Source organism: Myotis brandtii, unplaced genomic scaffold (genome assembly GCF_000412655.1).
Source record: "Myotis brandtii unplaced genomic scaffold, ASM41265v1 scaffold212, whole genome shotgun sequence".
Lineage (NCBI taxonomy): Eukaryota > Metazoa > Chordata > Mammalia > Chiroptera > Vespertilionidae > Myotis > Myotis brandtii.
In genome coordinates this window covers 740,238-761,233 of record NW_005357931.1, presented here as the reverse complement: position 1 = coordinate 761,233, position 20,996 = coordinate 740,238, and the positions used below count along the sequence as shown (strand labels likewise).

At 39.5% G+C, this 20,996-nt stretch overlaps 1 protein-coding gene across 8 annotated transcripts in view; it reads right to left on the bottom strand.

Annotated features, from left to right (window-relative positions):
• Positions 1 to 8,217, bottom strand: part of PIAS2 (protein inhibitor of activated STAT, 2) — a 54,874-nt gene extending 46,657 nt beyond the window's left edge. For 3 of the 8 annotated variants that reach the window (XM_014539265.1, XM_014539268.1, XM_014539270.1), the window contains exons 1-2: positions 5,320 to 5,451; positions 4,223 to 4,697 (exon numbers count right to left, since the gene is read on the bottom strand). In XM_014539265.1, the coding sequence (XP_014394751.1) occupies positions 4,223 to 4,697; positions 5,320 to 5,337 (493 nt within the window). In that variant the 5' untranslated portion in view covers positions 5,338 to 5,451. Of the gene's footprint in view, positions 1 to 4,222; positions 4,698 to 5,319; positions 5,462 to 7,537; positions 7,658 to 8,128 lie in introns of those variants that run through there. The other 5 variants (XM_014539266.1, XM_014539271.1, XM_014539269.1 and 2 more) reach the window with 5 other exon arrangements.
• Between the last annotated feature and the right edge of the window lie 12,779 nt (positions 8,218 to 20,996).

The following is a 20,996-nucleotide window of genomic DNA, read 5'->3' as shown; positions in this document are numbered from 1 at the left end:
GTTTGGTGGGATCAGGAAGGTGTGGTGTATTATGAGCTTCTACAACCAGGTGAAACCATTAATACTGATCGCTACCGACAACAAATAATCAATTTGAATCACACTTTGATTGTAAAACAACGAGAATGTGCCAGAAGACATGGCAAAGTAATTTTGCTTCATGATGACGCACCATCACACACTTCAAAACCAGTTAAAGACACATTAAAAGATCTTGTCTGGGAAGTATTAACCCACCCGCTGTATTCACCAGACCTTGCTCCTTCAGATTACCACTTGTTCCGATCGATGGCACACGCACTTTCTGAGTAGCACTTCAAAACGTATGAATAAGTGAAAAATTGGGTCTCTGAATGGTTTGCCTCAAAAAAGAAAAGTTCTATTGGGACGATATCCACAAATTACCTGAAAGATGGGGGAAATGTGTAGCTAGCAATGGACATTATTTTGCATAAAGCACTTTTGATATTTCTCTTGAAATTATTGTGTTTTCTTTGATTACAAAATCCGCATTATTAACTGGTACACCTAGTAAATAAACATATCTTCGATCCTCGGGTGAGGATTTAACAAAAAAGTGGGTAGAGGTTTCACAGGTATTAATGTCATTGATATTCCTTAGAACTTAATGTTTTGTATATAATCTTTTGTATAGACTGAATATAGACAAGTTTTTAAAGTAGAAACACAATTCTCAAAGGATTTCACCTTCAAAAGAAATTATCTTAAAGAAAAAAAAAAAAGAAAAGAAAAATACTGCCTGTGAGAGCAAATCAGAATAGCTATTTAAGAGAGAACAGAGATTTTAGTTAGTTTGCTTTTAGACTAGGGGATTGTCCATTTGATACAGTATAACCATAGATACAGAGAACCTGATTTAGTATTGTTGTGTCCACTCAGCTTTTCTAGATGCCAGTCTGCCATTTCAAATGCTAAAATACTTTAATTTTAATCATTTTGAATAAAAATGATTTCAAACTGCAAACTATATAATAAGGTATCTTCTTAAATAGAATATACTCATCATCATTGGTATTTTTTAGCATCAATCTGTGTGCCATGCTGTAACAGCAATTCTTTTGGATTCAATATCACAAGAGATTCTGGAATGATATTTTTAACCTCTTGTATCTGTTTTTCCTACCAGGGCTCTTCCAGTCTCTCCCATGTTGTCAATTCCTACTTAACAATATGTTGACAGTTTAAAAATCTTCTAATCAATTGTATATAAAATAAAAAACACACAAACTGGCTTGCAGTTGCCAAAAATATATGCTTTAAAATTTGGATTTGATATCCCTTTTGACTCCTGAAGATTTTTAATTCTCAGTTCCCAAATGTAAACAGGTTTCTCCATAGCAGTATCCAAATAAATTTTCCCAGAGATTTTTATTTTTAAAAGTATTTCCAACATCACAAAACAACACCATATTACACTGCCTTAGACATGTGAAATAAAAAATTTTCAACTAAAGGTCATTACTGGAAAACATTAAATTTTTCCACTTTTATTTGGCAGACTTTTATTTGGTACTATGCTGATTTTTAAACTTTCTACCTCAAAGTCTAAAAGACTCCTTAGCCCAGCTGGAATGGTTCAGTGGTAGAGCATTTCCGGTCAGGGCACATGACTAGGTTGCGGGCTTGATCTCCAGTAGAGGGTGTGCAAGAGGCAGCCAATTGATAATTCTCCCTCATCATTGATGTTTCTATCTCTCTCTCCCTCACCTTTCCTCTCTCTGAAATCAATTAAACATATTTTTTAAAAAGAGCACTTCTTAGGATTTCAAAGCATTTCACTGAGTGTTTCATCAATCAAAACAATGATAGACAAGACTCCTGAAAAATATAAGTTTTAGCTCAGAGGTAAGATGTTATTTTATAAATTCTGAAATATATATATATATATGTATATATATATATATTTCTTACATTCTAACCATGAGCATAACACAAGTTTTTCTAAGCCACTTTTCAACACAAAATACTTCTGGCAGTATTTTATTTAAGCCAAATGAAATAAAAAAGTTTTATTTTAGTAAACTTATAAAAACCCTACTACTTTTCTTTAACCTTACTGATGTTAATGAAAAAGAAACACTATGAAGAACACATAAAAGCAAGAATATTTCTATTTCTGAACAAAGCAGGAAGCCTCTCCAGAGGTCACCCCTTGGTGCACTAGGGATACTAATAGGCAGAGAAGACACACTGCTGCATCTTCTCTGTCTCTAGTCTTTTTTTTCTGGGCATTCAACTGTGTCTCTGAAACACCTTCCACTGTAACCATGATCCCACAGGCTCTCTTATATTCTCAGTCCTCACGTTGTCCATATTCCTGAGGAGTTCCATGAGGTAGGGTCATGTAAGCATATATCATAAGTCTGAATTTTTCTCAAAATACATATAAAGAAATAGTTGCTTTCTTGCAATAATTGCTGAGAAAGAAGCATATGTATGAGCCATGATACTGTGCATTGGTAGCATGGCATAAACCAAAAAACCATGACAATGGGAGAAATAAAATTATGGAAACATTTTAACTAGATAAATGAAGCTGTAAAAAAAAAAAGTTAAAGATGAAAAAGTATTTTAAAAAGGCACTGGGTAATAAACATTTGAAAAGTTTGCTCTTATTATTAATTTTAGAAATAAAATAATCTAAAGAAGACAGTTTTTATCCATCAGAATCACAAAGATTTGTTTTTAATAACAAATAAAGGCAGGAAGTAAAGTGCAATGATAGACATTCCTCACTTTGTGTAATTTAAACTAGCATAGCTCTTCTGGAAACTAATTTAGCAATATGTTATCGAGAGTCTAAAATGTTCTTACTCTTTGATGCAATAATTCTACTCATAGGACTCTGTACAAATAATAAAAATGCGAACAAGTACAGAATCCTTATTGCAGAATGAATATAATGGAAGGATAAAAATGCATTACTCTACCTGCCTGGCTCAATATTGTTAAATGAAAGCAAAGCAAAGAGAAAGGGCCTGGAAAAAGCATAGCCACCTTGGCCTGCCAACCAAACAGGCCATATTGACTCCATTAACCAGCTCTGACCCTCAAAATTTTCTTCCAGCACAACCAAGATGTACTGCAGTATAATCCTACCCAAAGGAAAAGAGCACACTGATATATAATATGAGTTTTCAAATAACTGAAAACAAAAAGGGTCTTCACAGGATGGAAAAGAAAGTAACCTCCCAGGTTAACTATGAAATACCATTTCCCCAACAGTTTATTTCATCAATAAATCCAAATACCTCTGCATATAATTTCATTAAGCAGTAAGAAATTATGCCGTTCTAACAGAGAAGTCATCAACCTAGATAAAAATGTTAGATACCTGTATCAACTTTAAGTAGCATGATAAAATTTATTATATTTTCTGAGCAATTGATGAATATTAAACAAAAAGCAAAAAAAAATTAGAAAAAAATTTTTTGCCACTTTAGAAAAAAAAATCCTATATAATAAAAGGCTAATATGCTAAGTGTCCAGTAGACCGGTCAGCCATTCAACCAATCAAAGCGTAATATGCTAATGATATGCTAAGGCTGCTCAACCCTATGATGTGCACTGACTACCAGGGGGCAGACAGTCGACCAGATGCTATGATGTGCACAGACCACCAGGGGACAGACGCTGATCGGGACTGAGCGAGATGGGCGGTCCTTCCATGGCTGGCCAACTTCCCTCGTCCCTCCCCGGCCCTGATCATGCACCAGTGGGGTCCCTCAGCCTGGCCTGCACCCTCTCACAATCCAGGATCCCTCAGGGGATGTCAGAGAGCCATGTTCGGCCCGATTCTGCAGGCCAGGCCGAGGGACCCCACTGGTGCACAAATTTGTGCACTGCACCTCTAGTTAAGTATAAAAGGTTTACTTCTTAGGAAAGCAGTTTAAAAGCTATGTTAAACAGAAACTAAGTCTCTTTGTAAAAATATCAAAAGAATCAAAACACAGAATATCACAGTCAAGAAGATTTGTGTCTGTTCCCCTACATATACATATAAAGGCAATTTGAGTTCTAAGCCAAAAGAATGAGAATGTTGAAATCAACAGTTTTCTGTTAGATTTCAGTCATGGCTGCCAATATTCTTTATCTGTACACTTAAACATTTAGCATTAATGCCTCAATTTATCTTTTAACAGCAAATCAGGCCTTTTGCTTTATTTTTTATCTAGAAGAAATGGATTTGTCTAGCACTTACCTAAACTCGTGGGCTTGATGAGAACATCAAGAACATCATAAAAGGGCAAGTTTTTTAACTGCACATCAGGATGGGCAGGAGGGATTGGAGGACATGGCTGCTGCATCTCAAGCATGGGCTTAGTATCTTGAAGCAACACAGAACCAACAGGGGAGGATGGTGAGTGAGGTGTAACTGAAGTGGAAGGCAACGTGTGGATTCCAGCCACAGCCAAGTCAGGTTCTACAGGTGATGAGTTACCATCCAAACTGAAAACTGATGATTTGATTGTGGATAAATCAGAAAGTCCTTCAAGAGTCCGTGGGTATCGGCGTCTATACAATTCTCGAATTTTAATTTGAACCGCAGGGCTGCAGCCACTCTTCAATAAATGCAACGCCCTCATCAGGAGGTCATGCTTGCGTCCACTTTTATTCCGTCCAGCAAAGCCTAGTAACACTTGTAGTTCAGAAACCCTAAAACTAGAGACCATATTCTAAAAGGAAAGAAAAAATAAATAAGTAAGCCAATAGCCAAGAACATAAAAACCCTGTTTAGAATATAATATGAAATCTTATTTTCCAGCATTCTATCAATTGGCATGTGCTAGCAACCAGTATTTCCACTTACCAGTTAGAATCATTCCTGTTTATACTGCCAGCCCACCCTCAGTAATTACATTCAAGTTATGGTGCTAATTTTGTTTTGTTGTACTCTTAATTTTGGTAGTCTATTAATTTCTATTAACCCTCATAATCCACTTATGCTCAAGTGAAAACTTGTATTTGTTGGACTATGAAATTTATAACCAATAAAAATGTTCCTTTTTAAAACTAAGCCCTACCAATACATAATATTTGTTACAGCATTATCATCAATTGACCAATTAGAATTTTACAACACTATATGCATAACTTCTGATACTAAGCAATAAATTTACAATATCAAGACAGATTTTAAAAAATATATATATTTTTATTGATTTCAGAGAGGAAAGGAGAGGGAGAGAGAGATAGAGAAATCAATGATGAGGGAGAATAATTGATCGGCTGCCTCCTTTACGCTACACTGGGGCTTGAGCCTGCAACCCTGGCATGTACCCTGACCAGGACTCAAACCCTGACCTCCTGGTTCATAGGTAGACACTCAACCACTGAGCCACACCAGCTGGGGCAAGACAGATTTGTAATCCAAAAGCCAACGAATTTTTTACCCCAACTTAAATATCAAAGGACAATATAAGAAAATAATGTTTTTAATATTAAAGCTAAAAATCCATATATCCTATATAATAAAAGGCTAATATGCAAATAGACCGAATGGCGGAACAACTAGAACAACCAAATAAATGAACAACCAGTTGTTATGACGTGCGTTGACCACCAGGGGGTGTGTGCAGAACATGGCAGGTGTTGGCTGTGGTGAAATGGTGGAGCAGGTGAGTGGGGGTGCCAGACCAAGGTGGGGCACCGGTCGCTGTCATCGGGGCGAGCCTCTGGTGGTTACTGAAAATTATTTGCTCCCGCAAGCCGCAGTCCCACCTAGTGCTCGCACCTGCTGCCAGCACTGGAGCCACCACTGCCCGTGCCCGGCGCTGGTCCCGAACACTCAGCACCATCAGCAGGTGTGAGCGGCGGCTGTAGGCCCCGATCACCCCTCAGGGCTTTTCCACCTCCCCCTGCTCCTGAGGGGCCATCAGGGAAGCAGCTGCTGCTTGAACCCACTGCTGGCGCTGGCCCCAATCGCTCCACACCTTCAGTGGGTGCGATTGGGGCTGGTGACGTCAGCGCGTGGGAGTGGGAGCGGTGGGAGCAGGACTGAAAGCAGACAGGGGACCAGGGGCTGGGTGGGAGGGGCTGGGCGGGGGTACAGAGGATGGGCCAAGACCTGACCCTGTGCCTACTTGCAGCCTCGTGACCCACAGTTCCTTTTTAAGGTGCACGAATTCGTGCACTGGGCCCCTAGTCTTATATAACAGTAAAATTTCTATAACAGTGGTTCTCAACCTTCCAAATGCCACGACCCTTTAATACAGTTCCTCATGTTGTGGTGACCCCCCAACCATAAAATTATTTTCGTTGCTATTTCATAAATGTAATTTTGCTACTGTTATGAATCGTAATGTAAATATCTGATATGCAGGATGTATTTTCATTGTTACAAATTGAACATAATTAAAGCATAGTGATTAATCACAAAAACAATATGTAATTATATATTTGTTTTCCGATGGTCTTAGGCGACCCCTGTGAAGGGTCGTTTGACCCCCAAAGGGGTCGCAACCCACAGGTTGAGAACCGCTGTTCTAGAACAACTGAATTTCCAAGCTAGCTGAGTATCCAATGAGGAAAAGACTTTTGAAGAGCAAGGAAATGAGTGATCACAAATCTCAAAGGATGCCCAGCCTGTGTGGTTCAGTGGTTGAGCATTGACCCATGAACCAAGAGGTCACCAGTTGGATTCCTGATCAGGGCACATGCCCTGGTTTTGGGCTTGATCCCCAGTAGCAGGCATGCAGGAGGCAGCCAATCGATGTGTCTCTCTATCCCTCTCCCTTCCTCTCTCTAAAAGCAATAAAGAAAATTTTTAAAAATCTCAAAGGACAATATTTCCTCCAAGCCACTCCCTATTGACTTGTTCTTGGGGGTAAAATGAAGGTAACAGGCAGTTCCTGCTTCAGGTTTTACCATCTATTTATTCAACGCACCCTAGTTTATACTTTTAGCCACTTGCTGCCTCATAAATCAACCTACTTGGTGATTTTCAGTCAATTCTGAACTCAAAGGTAACCCACCTGTGGGTCATATTTATTTATACACATGTGCACCATGAAGCCAGAAAGAAGAGTAAGACCTGGAGCTGACCAAATGTCTCTATATTTGAAACCAAAACTTTTAAATAAATGATAAATTAAAGAATTCACAGAATAGAAAAATATTCACAAATGAAAACACTCCACATCAAAACTTGTGTGAACAAGGAAAGCAATACATAGAAATTCCTGGTCTTAACTGCCTATGTTAAAATTAAAAAAATAAGCAATCAGAAAAAGAATAGAAACAAACCCAAAGGAAGTATAAGGAAAGAAATGAGCAGAAATTAATGAAATGGGAAAGTATACATTTAAGAGCATATAAGACGAAAACTCAACTCTTTGAAATCTTACAAATTGGCAAACTTTTAGCTCTTAGCACTGATCAAGGAAAAGAAAGTTTTTTTAAAAAAGATAAAAGGGACATTAAAGACAGGTAACACAAAATTAGAGATTAACAAATTAATACCATAAATTGAAGAACATGGACGAAATGGACAATTTTCTATAAAAGTATAACCTACCAAAACCGGTTTGAAATTGAAAATATGAACAATCCTACAACCAAAACAATTAGAATAGTTAAGAAAGTGCCCCACAAAGAAAAAAACAGTAACAATTTTACAAGGGAGTTCTATCAAACATTTAAGAAACAGATCATTCTAATCTTACATCAACTCTTCCAGAAGAAAGGGGAAAAGTATATATTTTTAAAATTATAGGTCAATATTACACATTATTAGAGACAAAAATCCTGAATTAACTGTCTTCAAATTGTGAGACACACACACACACACACACACACAAACCCAGACAGACAGAGACAGACAGAGAGAGACAGAGACAGAAAGATCCGGGTTGACTTTATACTTGAAACACAAGGTTGATTTAAATATTAGAAAATCAATCAATGTAGTTCACCATGTTAACAGATTACAGAAGAAAAACATTAACAGATTACAGAATAAAAACATGATCCTCTTCAAAGATGCAGAAAAGGCTTCTGATAAAATTCAACATCCATTTTTTTAAATTAGCAAACTAGTAATAGAAAGGAACAGCCTTAACCTGAAAAGATTATCTACAATAAACCTACAGCAAGCATCATACTTAACTGTGAAACTTTGAAAGTATTTCCTCTAAAATCAGGAACAAGATCAGGATGCCCCCATCACCGCTTCTATTCAACATTGTACTGGAGATCCTAGCCAGCACATTTAGACAAGAAAAAGAAAGAAAGAAAGAGAAAAAAAAGCATAAGAATTGGAAAGGAGGAAACAAAGAGGTCATTATTCACAGATAGGTTGGTCTACACAGGAAATCCAAAAGAGTTCTATAGATAATTTATCATAATTAGGAATATAGCAAGATTGTTATACAAAGTCAAATTTTACTTCTATTTACCAACAAGACAGAAAATATAATTATAAAAAGGTACCATTTATGATTTGATACAAACATAGGGTACCTAGAAATAAATCTAACAAATATCTGCAATAGTTTAGTTGAAGAAAATTACAAAACTTTAGAGACACTAAAAGATCTAAATACTGGTATATGAAGATTACAATGGTCATGAGTAAGAAAACTTAGTAACAAAATGTTAATTTTCTCCAATGCATTTCCCATAAAAACCCCAAAAGGTTGTGTGTGTGCACCTACATAACTTCAAAAGATGACTCTAAAATAATGTGGAGAACCTAATACTCAAGAAGCTCCTTGAAAAACTGCAATGGAGGAGGACTTGGTCTACTTCCATGTCCCCCAATGACTGACTTTAACTTTTTCTATTAAAACCTGAAAGTTGAATATAATATTAATAAATACATATGTTTGAAGGCATAACGCACTACAAAGGCAACAAGGACCTGAGAGGCCAAGACTGTGGAAAGGAGGGAAGCGTAGCACATTGGATGCCTCTTTTCCCCTGGAGATATTTGCCAATGGGAAAGGATGGTGGATAAGTTGAGAAGTCAAGCAGAACTCTGAATAGACTTACAGGGCTGGTTATCTGCAAAATATAATCTGTAAGAGCTGGTATCTAGGGTATATAATGAACTCTTACAAATAAGTATGAAAAAGACAGAAGGCCCAGTATAAAAATGGGCAAAAAACTTGGCAAGTCACATCACAAAAGATATCCAAATTGCAAGTATATTAAAAGGGGTTTTATATAATTACTTATTAGGGGACTGTGGGAATGCAAATTAAAACCACTAAACATCTACCAAAACGTCTAAAATTAAGAATGGACAACAAAAAACAGGACATGGAATAACTGGAACTATATTATTTTGTTAGTAGAAGGGTCTGAACAAACACAACAATATGCACTATACTCAAAAAGAAAAGGAGGGAGGGAGGGAGGAGGGCAGGAAGGAGCGAGAATAGCAGTCTTATATATTAAAAATACAATTACTGAAATAAGTTCTACAGAAAAGTTCAAAGGCAAAGTAAAAGAGGACTCTTCCAGAGTGTAATAAACAAATGAAGCTTCAATCTAGGAAGTCCAACATTCATCCATCAAGAGTCTCCGAGAAAACAAAAAAGGAGGAAAGAAATTATCAAAGATAATTCCCCAGACCTAAAGAGTCTTAAAACTGAAAAGGTACCTGACAGAAGGAATGAAAAAAGCCTACCACTAAACACATTTAAGAGACCAAAGATAAAGATATCACCATAAAGACTGTAAAGAAGGTTACTACAAAAGGATAACCACCAGATTAGCAACACTGGGGCTGCTTTAAATTCCTAGAGCAAAATTTTGAAAGTTCAGAGAGAAAAGTTGTATTACCAACTTAAAATTCTATATCTAAAATTTCAATCAGAAACAAAAGGCAAGCCATTTTCAAATATTCAAAACTTACAAAGTTTATCACCAGCATACCCACCAGCATATTTATAATTATATAGGGTGGGGCAAAAGCAGGCTTACAGTTGTTCGTATGGAAAATAATACAATGATTAACAAATAATAATACAAGAATAAACTATTTCATGTACTCACAACTGCAGACCTACTTTTGCCCCATCCTGTATTCCTGTAAAATAAAATTTTAATTAAAAAAAAGACATGGAATCCAAATAATAGCCATAACCCAGGAGTGTAATGTAAAGTAATCCCAGAATGACAGCTGTATTAGCGCTACTAGAAAGAAAGTGCCCAAATTAGAAAAGGAAGGTTGAGAACTCCAGAATACCTATCTTGCAGAAAAACTGAATGACTACAAGATGAGAACACATTGTAATATCAAATTTAAAAAATAATGTCCATGAGCTCTCCTCAATCAAGCGGGACTTTGTTATATTTCTTCTTTAAGGAGCAGAGGTTTATACTATTTTTAAAGAATAATTTATTGATTTTTAGAGAGAGAGGAAGGGAGGAGAAACATAGATGTGAAACCGCAATATCGATCAGCTGCCTCTTGCAAACCGCCTGCCTACCAGGAATCGAGCCTGCAACCAGGGCATGGAACCAGCAACTGCTCGGTGCATGGGACAACACCCAATCAATTGAGCAACATTGGCCAGGGCAGCACGGGTTTAGTTAACAGAATTTCCTCTACAGCTCCACTCTACTTGGTTCTAACAGTGATTAATATTTACATAACAAAGGCTAGTTATTAGTACTTAATTTCTAGAATCTCCTTTAGAAGTACAAAAAGTGTGCAAGAGTTATAAACCAAATAATATAAATCTTGACAATAAAACAGAAAATTAAGGTTGGAAGAAAAGGAAGTGTGGCGGTAGAAAAAAACAAAGAGAAATTGATGGGTGTTAAATGCTCGGAATGGAAGATGTATTGTCTGAAACTGATAGGCCAAGAAACAGAAATTTGCTGCAAAAAGTTAAGAATAATCAACACCGGAATAGGAACCAAAAAAATGTAACAGCAGAATTAGAAACAAAGTGGAAAACATAATGACCGAAATTTGACATTTACTAGAAAGTCAAGCAACAGATACTCTTTAGAATTCAAAGAAAAATCAAGATATAAAAAGAGATGTGGTATTTTTAAGTTTGGGAATTTACCTAAAAATTAAAAATAAAAGAGTTTAAGGCAGTTATATCAGGAGTGAGACTTAGTGGGAAAGGATGGACTTTTACTTTCCTTTGGAATTTTTCTGCACTATCTGCACAAGGACTGTTTTTATTTGGGGGGGAAAAAAAATGAGGAATGGAAATAAGAAAATATAAAATGTTATTAAAACCATTTTTCAGATTAAGGAAAAAGTGCAATAACTTGTTCAATGTCATAAAGTCAATATCCAGGCAAACACTAAAAATATATATACATTTTGTGGCATAATCAAGATTTGCTTTTACTGACCTACATGAATAAGCAAATGGAGAGCTCTGAATGTCTTTGTTAGGTTTATATTGCTCTCTGCAAAGTCAAAAAGCAAACAAACAGTTTCAAACCACTTTTCCAAAAAGTCTAGGAAAAAAGCCACATTGCTAGGGGGTTCAAAATGAATATTCATAGAAAATAGTTTGGACTATGATACCAATTGATTCCACATAACACTTTTACTTCAATTCAACTATCCAATTCCTTATGTTGAGGTACCTGAATAAAAACAGACTGTCAAGACAACTCAAAAGGAAAAAAAATTGTCTTTAAAAAAAAAATAGTGCTGGGAAAACTGGTATCCACATGCAAAAGAAGTTGAATCCCTCACACCATAAGCAAACATTAACTCAAAATGGATCAATCACCTAAATGTAAAAGCTAAAACTATAAATATAACCTTTTAGATGAAAACAGGCATAAATCTTTATGACACTGATTGGGCAATGGTTTCTTCAAATTGACATCAAAAGCAACAAAAGAAAATGCAGATAAACTTCATCAAAATTAAAAATTTTTGTTTCAACGTACACTATCAAGAAAGTGAAAAGACAATCCACAAAAAGAAAAAGTGAAAATCATATATCTGATAAAGAACTTGTATCTAGAATAAAGAATTTAAACTTAATTTTTAAAATAACCCAATTAAGAAATGGGCAAAAGGTTTGAACAAACTCTTCTCTAAAGAAGATATACAATGGCCAATAAGCACATGAAAAGATGCTCAAGTCCTGGCCAATGTAGCTTAGTTGATTTGAGCATCATACCCAAACGCCAAGGTTGTGGGCTCAATCCCTGGTAGGGGCACATACAAGAATCAATCAGTGAATGAATAAATGGGTGAAACAGCAAATCAATGCCTTTCTCTCTCTCTCTTTCTTTATCCCTCCCTCTCTCTCTCATTAAAATCAATCAAAAAATTTTTTTAAAAGAAGCTCAGTATCATTAGTCATTGGGAAATGCATATCAAAACCACAATGAGACACCACTCCACAACCATGAGTTTGAGGATGTGGAAAAGTTAGAACCTTTTCACTTTCCTGATAGCGCAAGACCTAGCTGAAAGTACTGATGAGGTATTTATTTAAAAGACTGATTGGTCTATCATCCAATCTTGCAAACAAAAACAAAAAGGGTGAACCAATCTCAGACTATAATACAAGACTAGAAACCTTTTGTGTGCAACATTCTGGGCTTTCTTTATTAAACCCAAGCACAGAAAAAGCCCTGACTTCCGTATTCATTAGCAGGCTCCAGTCTGAACTAAGTAGCCTAATAAAGAGACATAAGCTGGGCTGGAAAGCTGCCCCTCTTGCTGAATTAGCTGAGCATTTTGAGAAAACCTTGTAGCAAGGTAAAATTTTTAAAGCCAATAAACATGGCCCCACAGTTCCAAGAGCTCCAAAGACCGAGAGGAGGACCTTCACATACACATTCCAAGCCAAAATCTAGAAGTCCTCCACTCAGGAACACTATGCCCTGAAATCTCTGCCTTCATTGTAAACAACCAGGGTACTGGAAAAGGGAATGCCCCTACAGAACCCGTCCTTTAATAGACCTCCACCTTTTGCCAGACTGTTCTTCCATCAGAGAAGTCTTGAAAGATTTGATTTCCAAAATAATAATTATCATTGATGAGGCCCCAAGGGATCCACTGGAAAGTTGCTCCCCATGATACCTCTAAATGAACAAGGGGAAACTAAGATAAAAATTAATGAAGAATCGGTATAGTACTGGTGGACACCAAAGCCACTTTATCTACTTTCATAAACAGCAAATCCCTAAGAGTTAAGAGAATATTTTTGTAGTGGGAATTTCTAACCAAACTCAATGGGTCTAAACCAGTCCAGATGACACTAGGGCCATTTTTGGAAATCATACTTTCCTTCTATGTGACACTGCCCCAATAAACCTGTTTGGACAAGATTTGCTTTCTAAATTGAGGAGTCATATAAAATTTAACTCGGAAGAAGAAATGTCTCAGAAATTCCTAACTCTCCTGAACCTGAGCTGCTCTGCTCCTCTGCAACAAGGGACTGATGAAATTGAGAAAATCTGAAACCCCATCTCCCAGAAGTGCCTGAATGCCTACAGGCTTCTTCTTACATTGAGAAATACAAAATTAAGAGCTCTGAACCCACAAAATTCCAAATATATCATTCCAAACCCCTGCCTAAATCCCCTCAATATCCACTAAAACCAGAAGCTATCGCAGGGCTTTCACCAACTGTAGAAAACTTAATTAAGCAAGGACTTAAAATTCCACACACTAGCCCCTGTAACACTCCGATCTTACCCATTAAAAATCCAAATGGATGAAGCTGGGGATTTGCTGCGTGCAAATAAAACTGTGATACTAAGGTAGTTTCAAATTCCAATGCCTTGTTAGCTAATGTACCTATCGTCTCAAAATGGTCCACAGTGGTGGATCTTTGCTCTGCGCTTTCCTTAGTATCCCAGTTGACAAGGAGAATCAGTATTTACTTACCTTCACTTAGAAAAAATAACAACATACCTGGACTATAATGCCACAGTGTACACTGAAGCCACATCCTATTTTTGAAGGTTTTACATCAAGACTTGGCAACTTTAGCCCTGACAGGTTTGACTCAGTGGATAGAGCGTCGGCCTGCGGACTCAGGGGTCCCAGGTTCGATTCCGGTCAAGGGCATGTACCTTGGTTGCGGGCACATATCCAGTGGGGAGTGTGCAGGAGGCAGCTGATCGATGTTTCTCTCTCATTGATGTTTCTAACTCTCTATCCCTCTCCCTTCCTCTCTGTAAAAAATCAATAAAATATATTTTTAAAAAAAGACTTGGCAACTTTACAGTTTCCTAAGAAATCTTCACTCATTCAATATGTAGATGACTTATCTGTTATGTTCCACTAATAAGGATTCAGAAATAGATTCAATTTATATATTACAGCAATTAGTTTGTAAAGGCCATAGGCCTCCAAGGAAAAACTCCAATTCTCAAAAAAGGTTCACTACCTAGGACATGATTTGACTGCAGAAGGCATTTCCCTCTCACTTAAAAGAATAAACATAATCCCAAAACTTCCCTAAACCTACATCAAAATGACAGTTAATGAGTTTCCTTGGACTTGAAGAATATTACAGATCTTGGGTTACAAATTTTTCTATGATTGAAACTCCTCTGTATCAGTTTACAAGGAACTCAATCCCAGACCCCAGACCCTGGGAAGAAATTCACGAGCAAGCCTTTAGCCAATTAAAATTAGCTCTATAACGAATTCCGGTCCTAGGGCTCCCAAATTATACTAACAATTAGACCCAGTAATCAGAACATATCCAAATGTTTATGAGATCCTTCTCCTTTCACCTAAACTCCATATTAAGCGCTGCAATTTGCTCAATCCTGCTACCCTTGCCTGACAATGGCACAGATCACCATAACTATGTAGACATGGTGTCACGGTTATTAAGCCCTTGTACTGACTTGCAAAACACACAGATTTAATACCCTTTTCATCCATGGGTCCTATGCTATAATTGCAGAAGGGAAATATAAAGCACAACATGCTGTTAACTCAATATGAACTACTGGAAAGGGGAATCCTTCCTCAGTTTAAGTCTGCTCAACCAGCAGAACTACATGCCCTCACTTTAGCTTGTTAGCTATCCAATGGAAAATCCAAAAACATTTTATACTAGAGGCCCAATGCATGAAATTCGTGCAGGGGTAGGGTCCGTAGGCCTGGCCGGTGATCAGGGCCGATCTGTGGGGTGACCAGCGGGGCAATCAGGGGAGCCCCCGCTGGCACCTGCCTTGGCTGGCCTGGAGCCTGCAGGCTGGGGACAGCTCCTGCCTTGAGCGTCTGCCCCCCAGTGGTAAGTGCACATCATAGCAACAGGTTGTTCCACCAGTCGTTCTGCCATTTGCATGTTAGGCTTTTATTATATAGGATTGACAGCAGCTATGCCTTTGGGGTGGTCCATGACTTTGGTATGTTAAAGAAACAGAGAGAGTTCCTCACTTCTAGTGGAACTGCAATCAAGAATGGGCCCCGCCATAGCTGGTTTGGCTCAGTGGATAGAGTGTCAGCCTGCGGACTGAAGGGTCCCAAGTTCAATTCTAGTCAGGGGCACATGCCCAGGGTTATGGGCTCCATCCCCAGTAGGGGGCGTGCAGGAGGCAGCCGATCAATGGTTCTCTCTTATCATTGGTGTTTCTATCTCTCTCTCCCTCTCTCTTCCTCTCTGAAGTCAATAAAAAATATATTTAAAAAAAGAGAATGGGCCCCAAGTAAATGAACTGCTCTCTGCCATTCTACTGCCTAACTGAATTGCAATTATTAACATTGAAGCTATTACTAGAAAAAGAGAATCTGAGTTCAGGGAAACGCTCTAGCAGATGCAACATGAATCAGAACTAAATTGTCCCAATATGCAACTTGAATAAACTTCCTATGACTGACTCAAACCAAATTATTTGTAAGTAGTGGCTCAGTGCACAGATTCATGCACATTGAAAGGAAATTAATTAGAAGTTGGCCAGTGGGGCGGGACTGGGCAAGATGGGCCAGACATGCCCTGGAGCCAACCTCCTGGGGTCCCTCCCCTACCGGCACACCTGGAGCAGGCCGCGCAATGGCTGGAAAGGTGCCTGTGGAGTGAGGGGGTCCCTCAGGCAGGTGAGGTCCCTTGTCCTGACCTGAGGGGATCAGGTCGAAACCAGCTCTCTGACATCCCCTGAGGGGTCCTGGAGTGGGAGAGGGCACTCAGCAAAGTTGCTGTCGCTTGGCAACTCCTACATTGAGCGTCTGCCCCCTGGTGGTCAATGTGTGTCATACCTACTGGCTGGTCGGCCAGTCACTTAGCCTTTTATATATATAGATATATAGATAGATAATTTATATAAAAAACAAAATCAGCCTGGCCAGCATGGTGACGGTTTGATTCCCGGGCATATGCCTACTGTGGGTTGAATCCCCAGTGTGGGGCATGCAAGAGGCAGCCGATCAGTGATTCTCTCTCATCATTGATGTTTTTGTTTCTCTCCCCTCCCTTCCTCTCTGAAATCAATAAAAATATACTTTAAAAAAATTTTTTTAAAAACACCCTAGCCGGTTTGGCTCAGTGGCTAGAGCATCAGTCTGCGGACTGAAGGGTCCCAGGTTTGATTCCAGTCAAGGGCACATGCCCAGGTTGTGGGCTCGATCCCCAGTAGGGGGGCATGCAGGAGGCAGCCAATCAATGATTCTCTTTCATCACTGATGTTTCTATCTCTCTCCCCCTCTCCCTTACTCTCGGAAATCAATAAAAATATATTTTTTTAAAAAGACAAAATCAGGCACCCAAGCTAGATAACACTGTTGAGACCAACAAGGATGCAAATTTAATATTAACCAAGGACTCACTGAGAGCCCAGACAGCCACCTGGTTCGTTCACTGTACCTAAAAATGCCATTACTAAAAGCTCTACATTCAGCAACTCATCATGGCACAGATAAAATGATCCAAACTATGAAAAAGTATTGGTGAGATCACTGATCTAAGGTCACAAATTTGGTTTGTGACCAATGCCTAATTTGCCAAACCCATAAATCCTGGAAAGGCTATTAAGGAATTAACAGAGCAACCCCACCGGTGACTTACTAGGGCCAGGGGTCCTCAAACTTTTTAAAAAGGGGGCCAGTTCACTGTCCCTCAGACCGTTGGAGGGCCGGACTATAGTTTAAAAAAAAACTATGAACAAATTCCTATGCACAGAGCGGCGGCAAAAACACCCGGCGGGCCGGATAAATGTTTTCGGCGGGCCGCATGTGGCCCGCGGGCCGTAGTTTGAGGACCCCTGTCTAGGCCATTTGAACTTAAAATGGATTTCATTCTACTGCCTCCCACAATGAATTATCACTATATTCTAGTAATTGTTTGTATGTCCTCAGGATGGATTAAAGCCTTCCCATACAGAAAGGCTGACACCAAAACAGTGGCTAAGAAACTTTTAGAAAACATATATTTCCTTTATGGAGTATCCCCAGAGAAATCTCTCATTTTGACACACACAGAGATAACACACACACAGGAGAAGTCATTTCATTGGACAAATTATTAATTAAATATAGCACTGCTGACACAATGGCATTAACATTGCCCTTACTGTCCTCAGTCACCTGGTAAATTCCAATGGACTAAAGCTAGTTAAATTAACAGAATTAACTGGACTGCCCTGGTCAAAAGTTCTACCATTGGTTTTGGTGGCAATTAGACACTTATAGAAAAGCATAAATTAATGCCTTATGAAATAGTAACAAGAAGAACTATGCCTTTGATGATAAAACCACACATGTCTCCTGTACTCATAAATTCTGAAATGACTCAATACTGTAAAGCTTTAATGCACCATGCCAAAATGTTTTTCCACCAGGTAAAGGAAGCTTTCCGTGAACCTCCAACAGATGATCAAACCTTTCACAGCTTAGAACCTGGAGAGTAGGTATTCTGGAAATGACACCTAAGAAAGAATGCCCTTTAACATCGTTAAAAGAGACCATAGCAGGTTCTCCTTACTACCCAGAAACAGAAACAAGATGAGCAATGGGATGAACAGTGAAAGCAATTCCTCCATAGATGACATCATAACCTGAGTTTCACAATGAAACAAGAGCATTTTAACTCTGATGGTGACTAAGAGTGTGCTAATACCAAGTTTTCAGTCAAACTCTCATGTTTGACGTGATGACCAAAGGGGGAAATTGCTGTATTAATTAAACAAGGAAGCCATTAAACCTAGGTGACTCTAATGCTGTGGTGCCTATGTAAGCAAACCAAAATCTAAGCCAACTAGGATTTAAGCTACAGCCAGTCAATAATTTCCTTACCTTGCTTCTACCTTTTCTCTATACGTTTTCTGCCAGCTCCTATTAACTGAGTGCTCCTAACCACATATGGTTTAGTGCTGCCCAATTCAAACTGATTTTTGCTCAAATAAATTCCTAAAATGTAATGCCTGCATTTATCTTTTAATACCACTAATAGCTTTGAATCACATGGTAGATTCTGTTACATCTATCATCAATTACTATTTCCTTGCTCAACAGTTGGGGAGTAGGAGGAATGAGGACCTCTAACTTCAAACCCCCCTTAACTTCCCATTCTACTTCTACCAGAATGCCAGTCCTACTAGGTGTAAGGAACCAAATACTCAAGACTTCTGAATAGAAAATCTGTTACAAAATTACTTAAGCCTCTTAGTATAAAAGATTTTCTGTGTCTGGTTTACCAGTATCTATTAAGAAAGTTATAATCACTGGCTCTTCTTCACTAGCCCAAATACACACCCAGACACTTAAACATTCACTCTTGTTTTGACACACAGAGAGATAATAAATTCTCAATGCACAAAAGGGTGTGAAGAATACAGAAAAGAGACTCTTTAAAAAAGAAATCTTAATACAATAGATCCTCCTCTACCCTTACACTTGAGTGGAGGGAAGTAGGAGAGTAGATTAGCCAGGTTAAATTGCAGCAGGGGCCTTTTTAAGGATGGCTGAAGGATGACACCAGCATGAAATGGTGCAACTGGAGGAGAAAGACATGGGTAAAAAGCTGCTCTGACTGAAGAAGAGATGAGGGACTTCAGAACCCCAACTATTTGCCTCTCCTCCACCTCTGTGCTGGGCTCTGCTAGAGACTAGAAAGCAGGGTGGCAGTGACAGAAGTCCAGGCATCAGCTCTTATAAGCTTGTCCCAGGTTAATTCACTAAATTTGCAAACTAGTTTATCCACAAAATCCTACCAAAATAAGTGCTGTAAAATAAGCAACTGATGAATTGAATAATTTCTCCCTCCAACACCCTGGAAGCTTCTAATACGTGATGCATTATTATCATCTTTGGTGATTCAGCCCACAATTTCCCTTCACAGAGAACAGACCCATTCCTTTCCCTCAACCCACCGGAATGATCAAGTGCAGGGAGAAGCAGTGACAACTGATTTCAGAGAGAGATGAGGAAGCTGACCCAGAACACAAATGGGAGGGAGAAAGGGAGGGAGACAAGGAGAAAAGCTTCTCTGGTTTCCAAACCACTCTGCAGTTCCTGGTTCGGCTCCCACCTAAGCACTGACCACCTGCTCTGCCCTATCCCAGTACATACATTCTCTGCTTTTTGCTAAGCTTTGACCAACAACAGTTACAAAAGTGTAAGACAAGACTTGAAAAAGTTTTCACCAACGAAATACCTTAGAAGAGGAAAAAGTGGTATACGTCCGTTATGCACAAAAATTAAGAAAATACTGCAGTTAAAAAAGAAATTTAACTTCAAACAAGCCATCCTAAATTTAATGTATGAATCTTACACAGGTAAGGCTCAGGCCTGCTCCATCCAAAAGATCCACAGACGTTAAAAGCTCTACAGCGAGGGCTCTGAGACACTAAAGCCCGTCTACTTGATCGTCATGAACACCTTTTATGCACTGACTTGAGAGAGAGCGCGCGTCAGGGAAAGAGAGAGAGAAACGTCGACTGGTTGTTCCCCTCATCTTTGTATTCATCGCTTGTTTCCTGTGTGTGCCCGGACCCAGGCGCCGGGAGACGCGCTCTACCGGCTGTTTTGCTGAAGTCCATCCACCAGCCAGGTAACCAGCCAACATCCTTCCCCGACCCTCCGTCCCTCGCCAAAAATAAATAAAATAAATATGCATACAAAACTGCATCTCTTATCGGATTCCTTCTTCCGTCTTCTTTCAAGTTAACCCTGACATCAGACGTGTGTGACACACAAGGTTTGCATTTGCCTGCATTTCAAGTTCACTCTCACCTCCACTTTTGACTTTGTTTTTAAAATCGGCGTTTCCGTCCCTAAGTGTCCCAGTTATGTCGCCAGCCATTCAGCGAGCCGTGAAAAAAAAAATAAGCCCGGCTCGTTTATCACCGTTTTGTGCCGCCGAGGACGCTGAAGGTCAGGGGGGGACACCCTTTCCACCCCACCCCCTGCACACCCCATCCCGAACCTCTCGCGGCGGTTCTCAACCTGTGGGTCGCGAACAATGAAAACACATCCTGCACATCAGATATTTACATGACGATTCACAACCGTAGCGCAGTTACAGTGATGAAGTAGCCACGAAAATAATTTTATGGTTGGGGGTCACCACGACATGAGGAACTGTATGAAAGGGTCGCGGCTTTAGGAAGGTTGAGAACCACTGAGCAAGGCATCAACAACCAAGCGGCGACCTTGCTCTGGGGCCAGCGGGAAACATGTCTGTCCCTCCAGAGCTCCTGAGACGAGTTTACAAACAAACCCCAGGACAGCGCGGACTGTGCGGGTTCCTTACCGCGGCGCCGGGAGACTATCCAGGGTCAAGGCTGAAGGCAGGATTCCCCCCAAGACCACGCTTCCCTCCCAGATGCTGAGGCAGCACCGGTGGCGGGGGCCCTTCTCGTGACACCGCTGACTAACCCGCAACCTCAGCCAGGGCGGAGGGCGAGGAACTCCGAAACGCAACTTCACGTTTCGGGAAACAAGTCTCCCACCAAGTGAGCAGCAGCCTGTGGACTTGCGAATCGCCATCCACACGGACGCCCTCGCGGTCCACCTCAGCCCTTAAAATAACGGGGAGGTCGCGTCCTCCTTCCCGAGGACGCCCGGCCCCCGCCCCAGG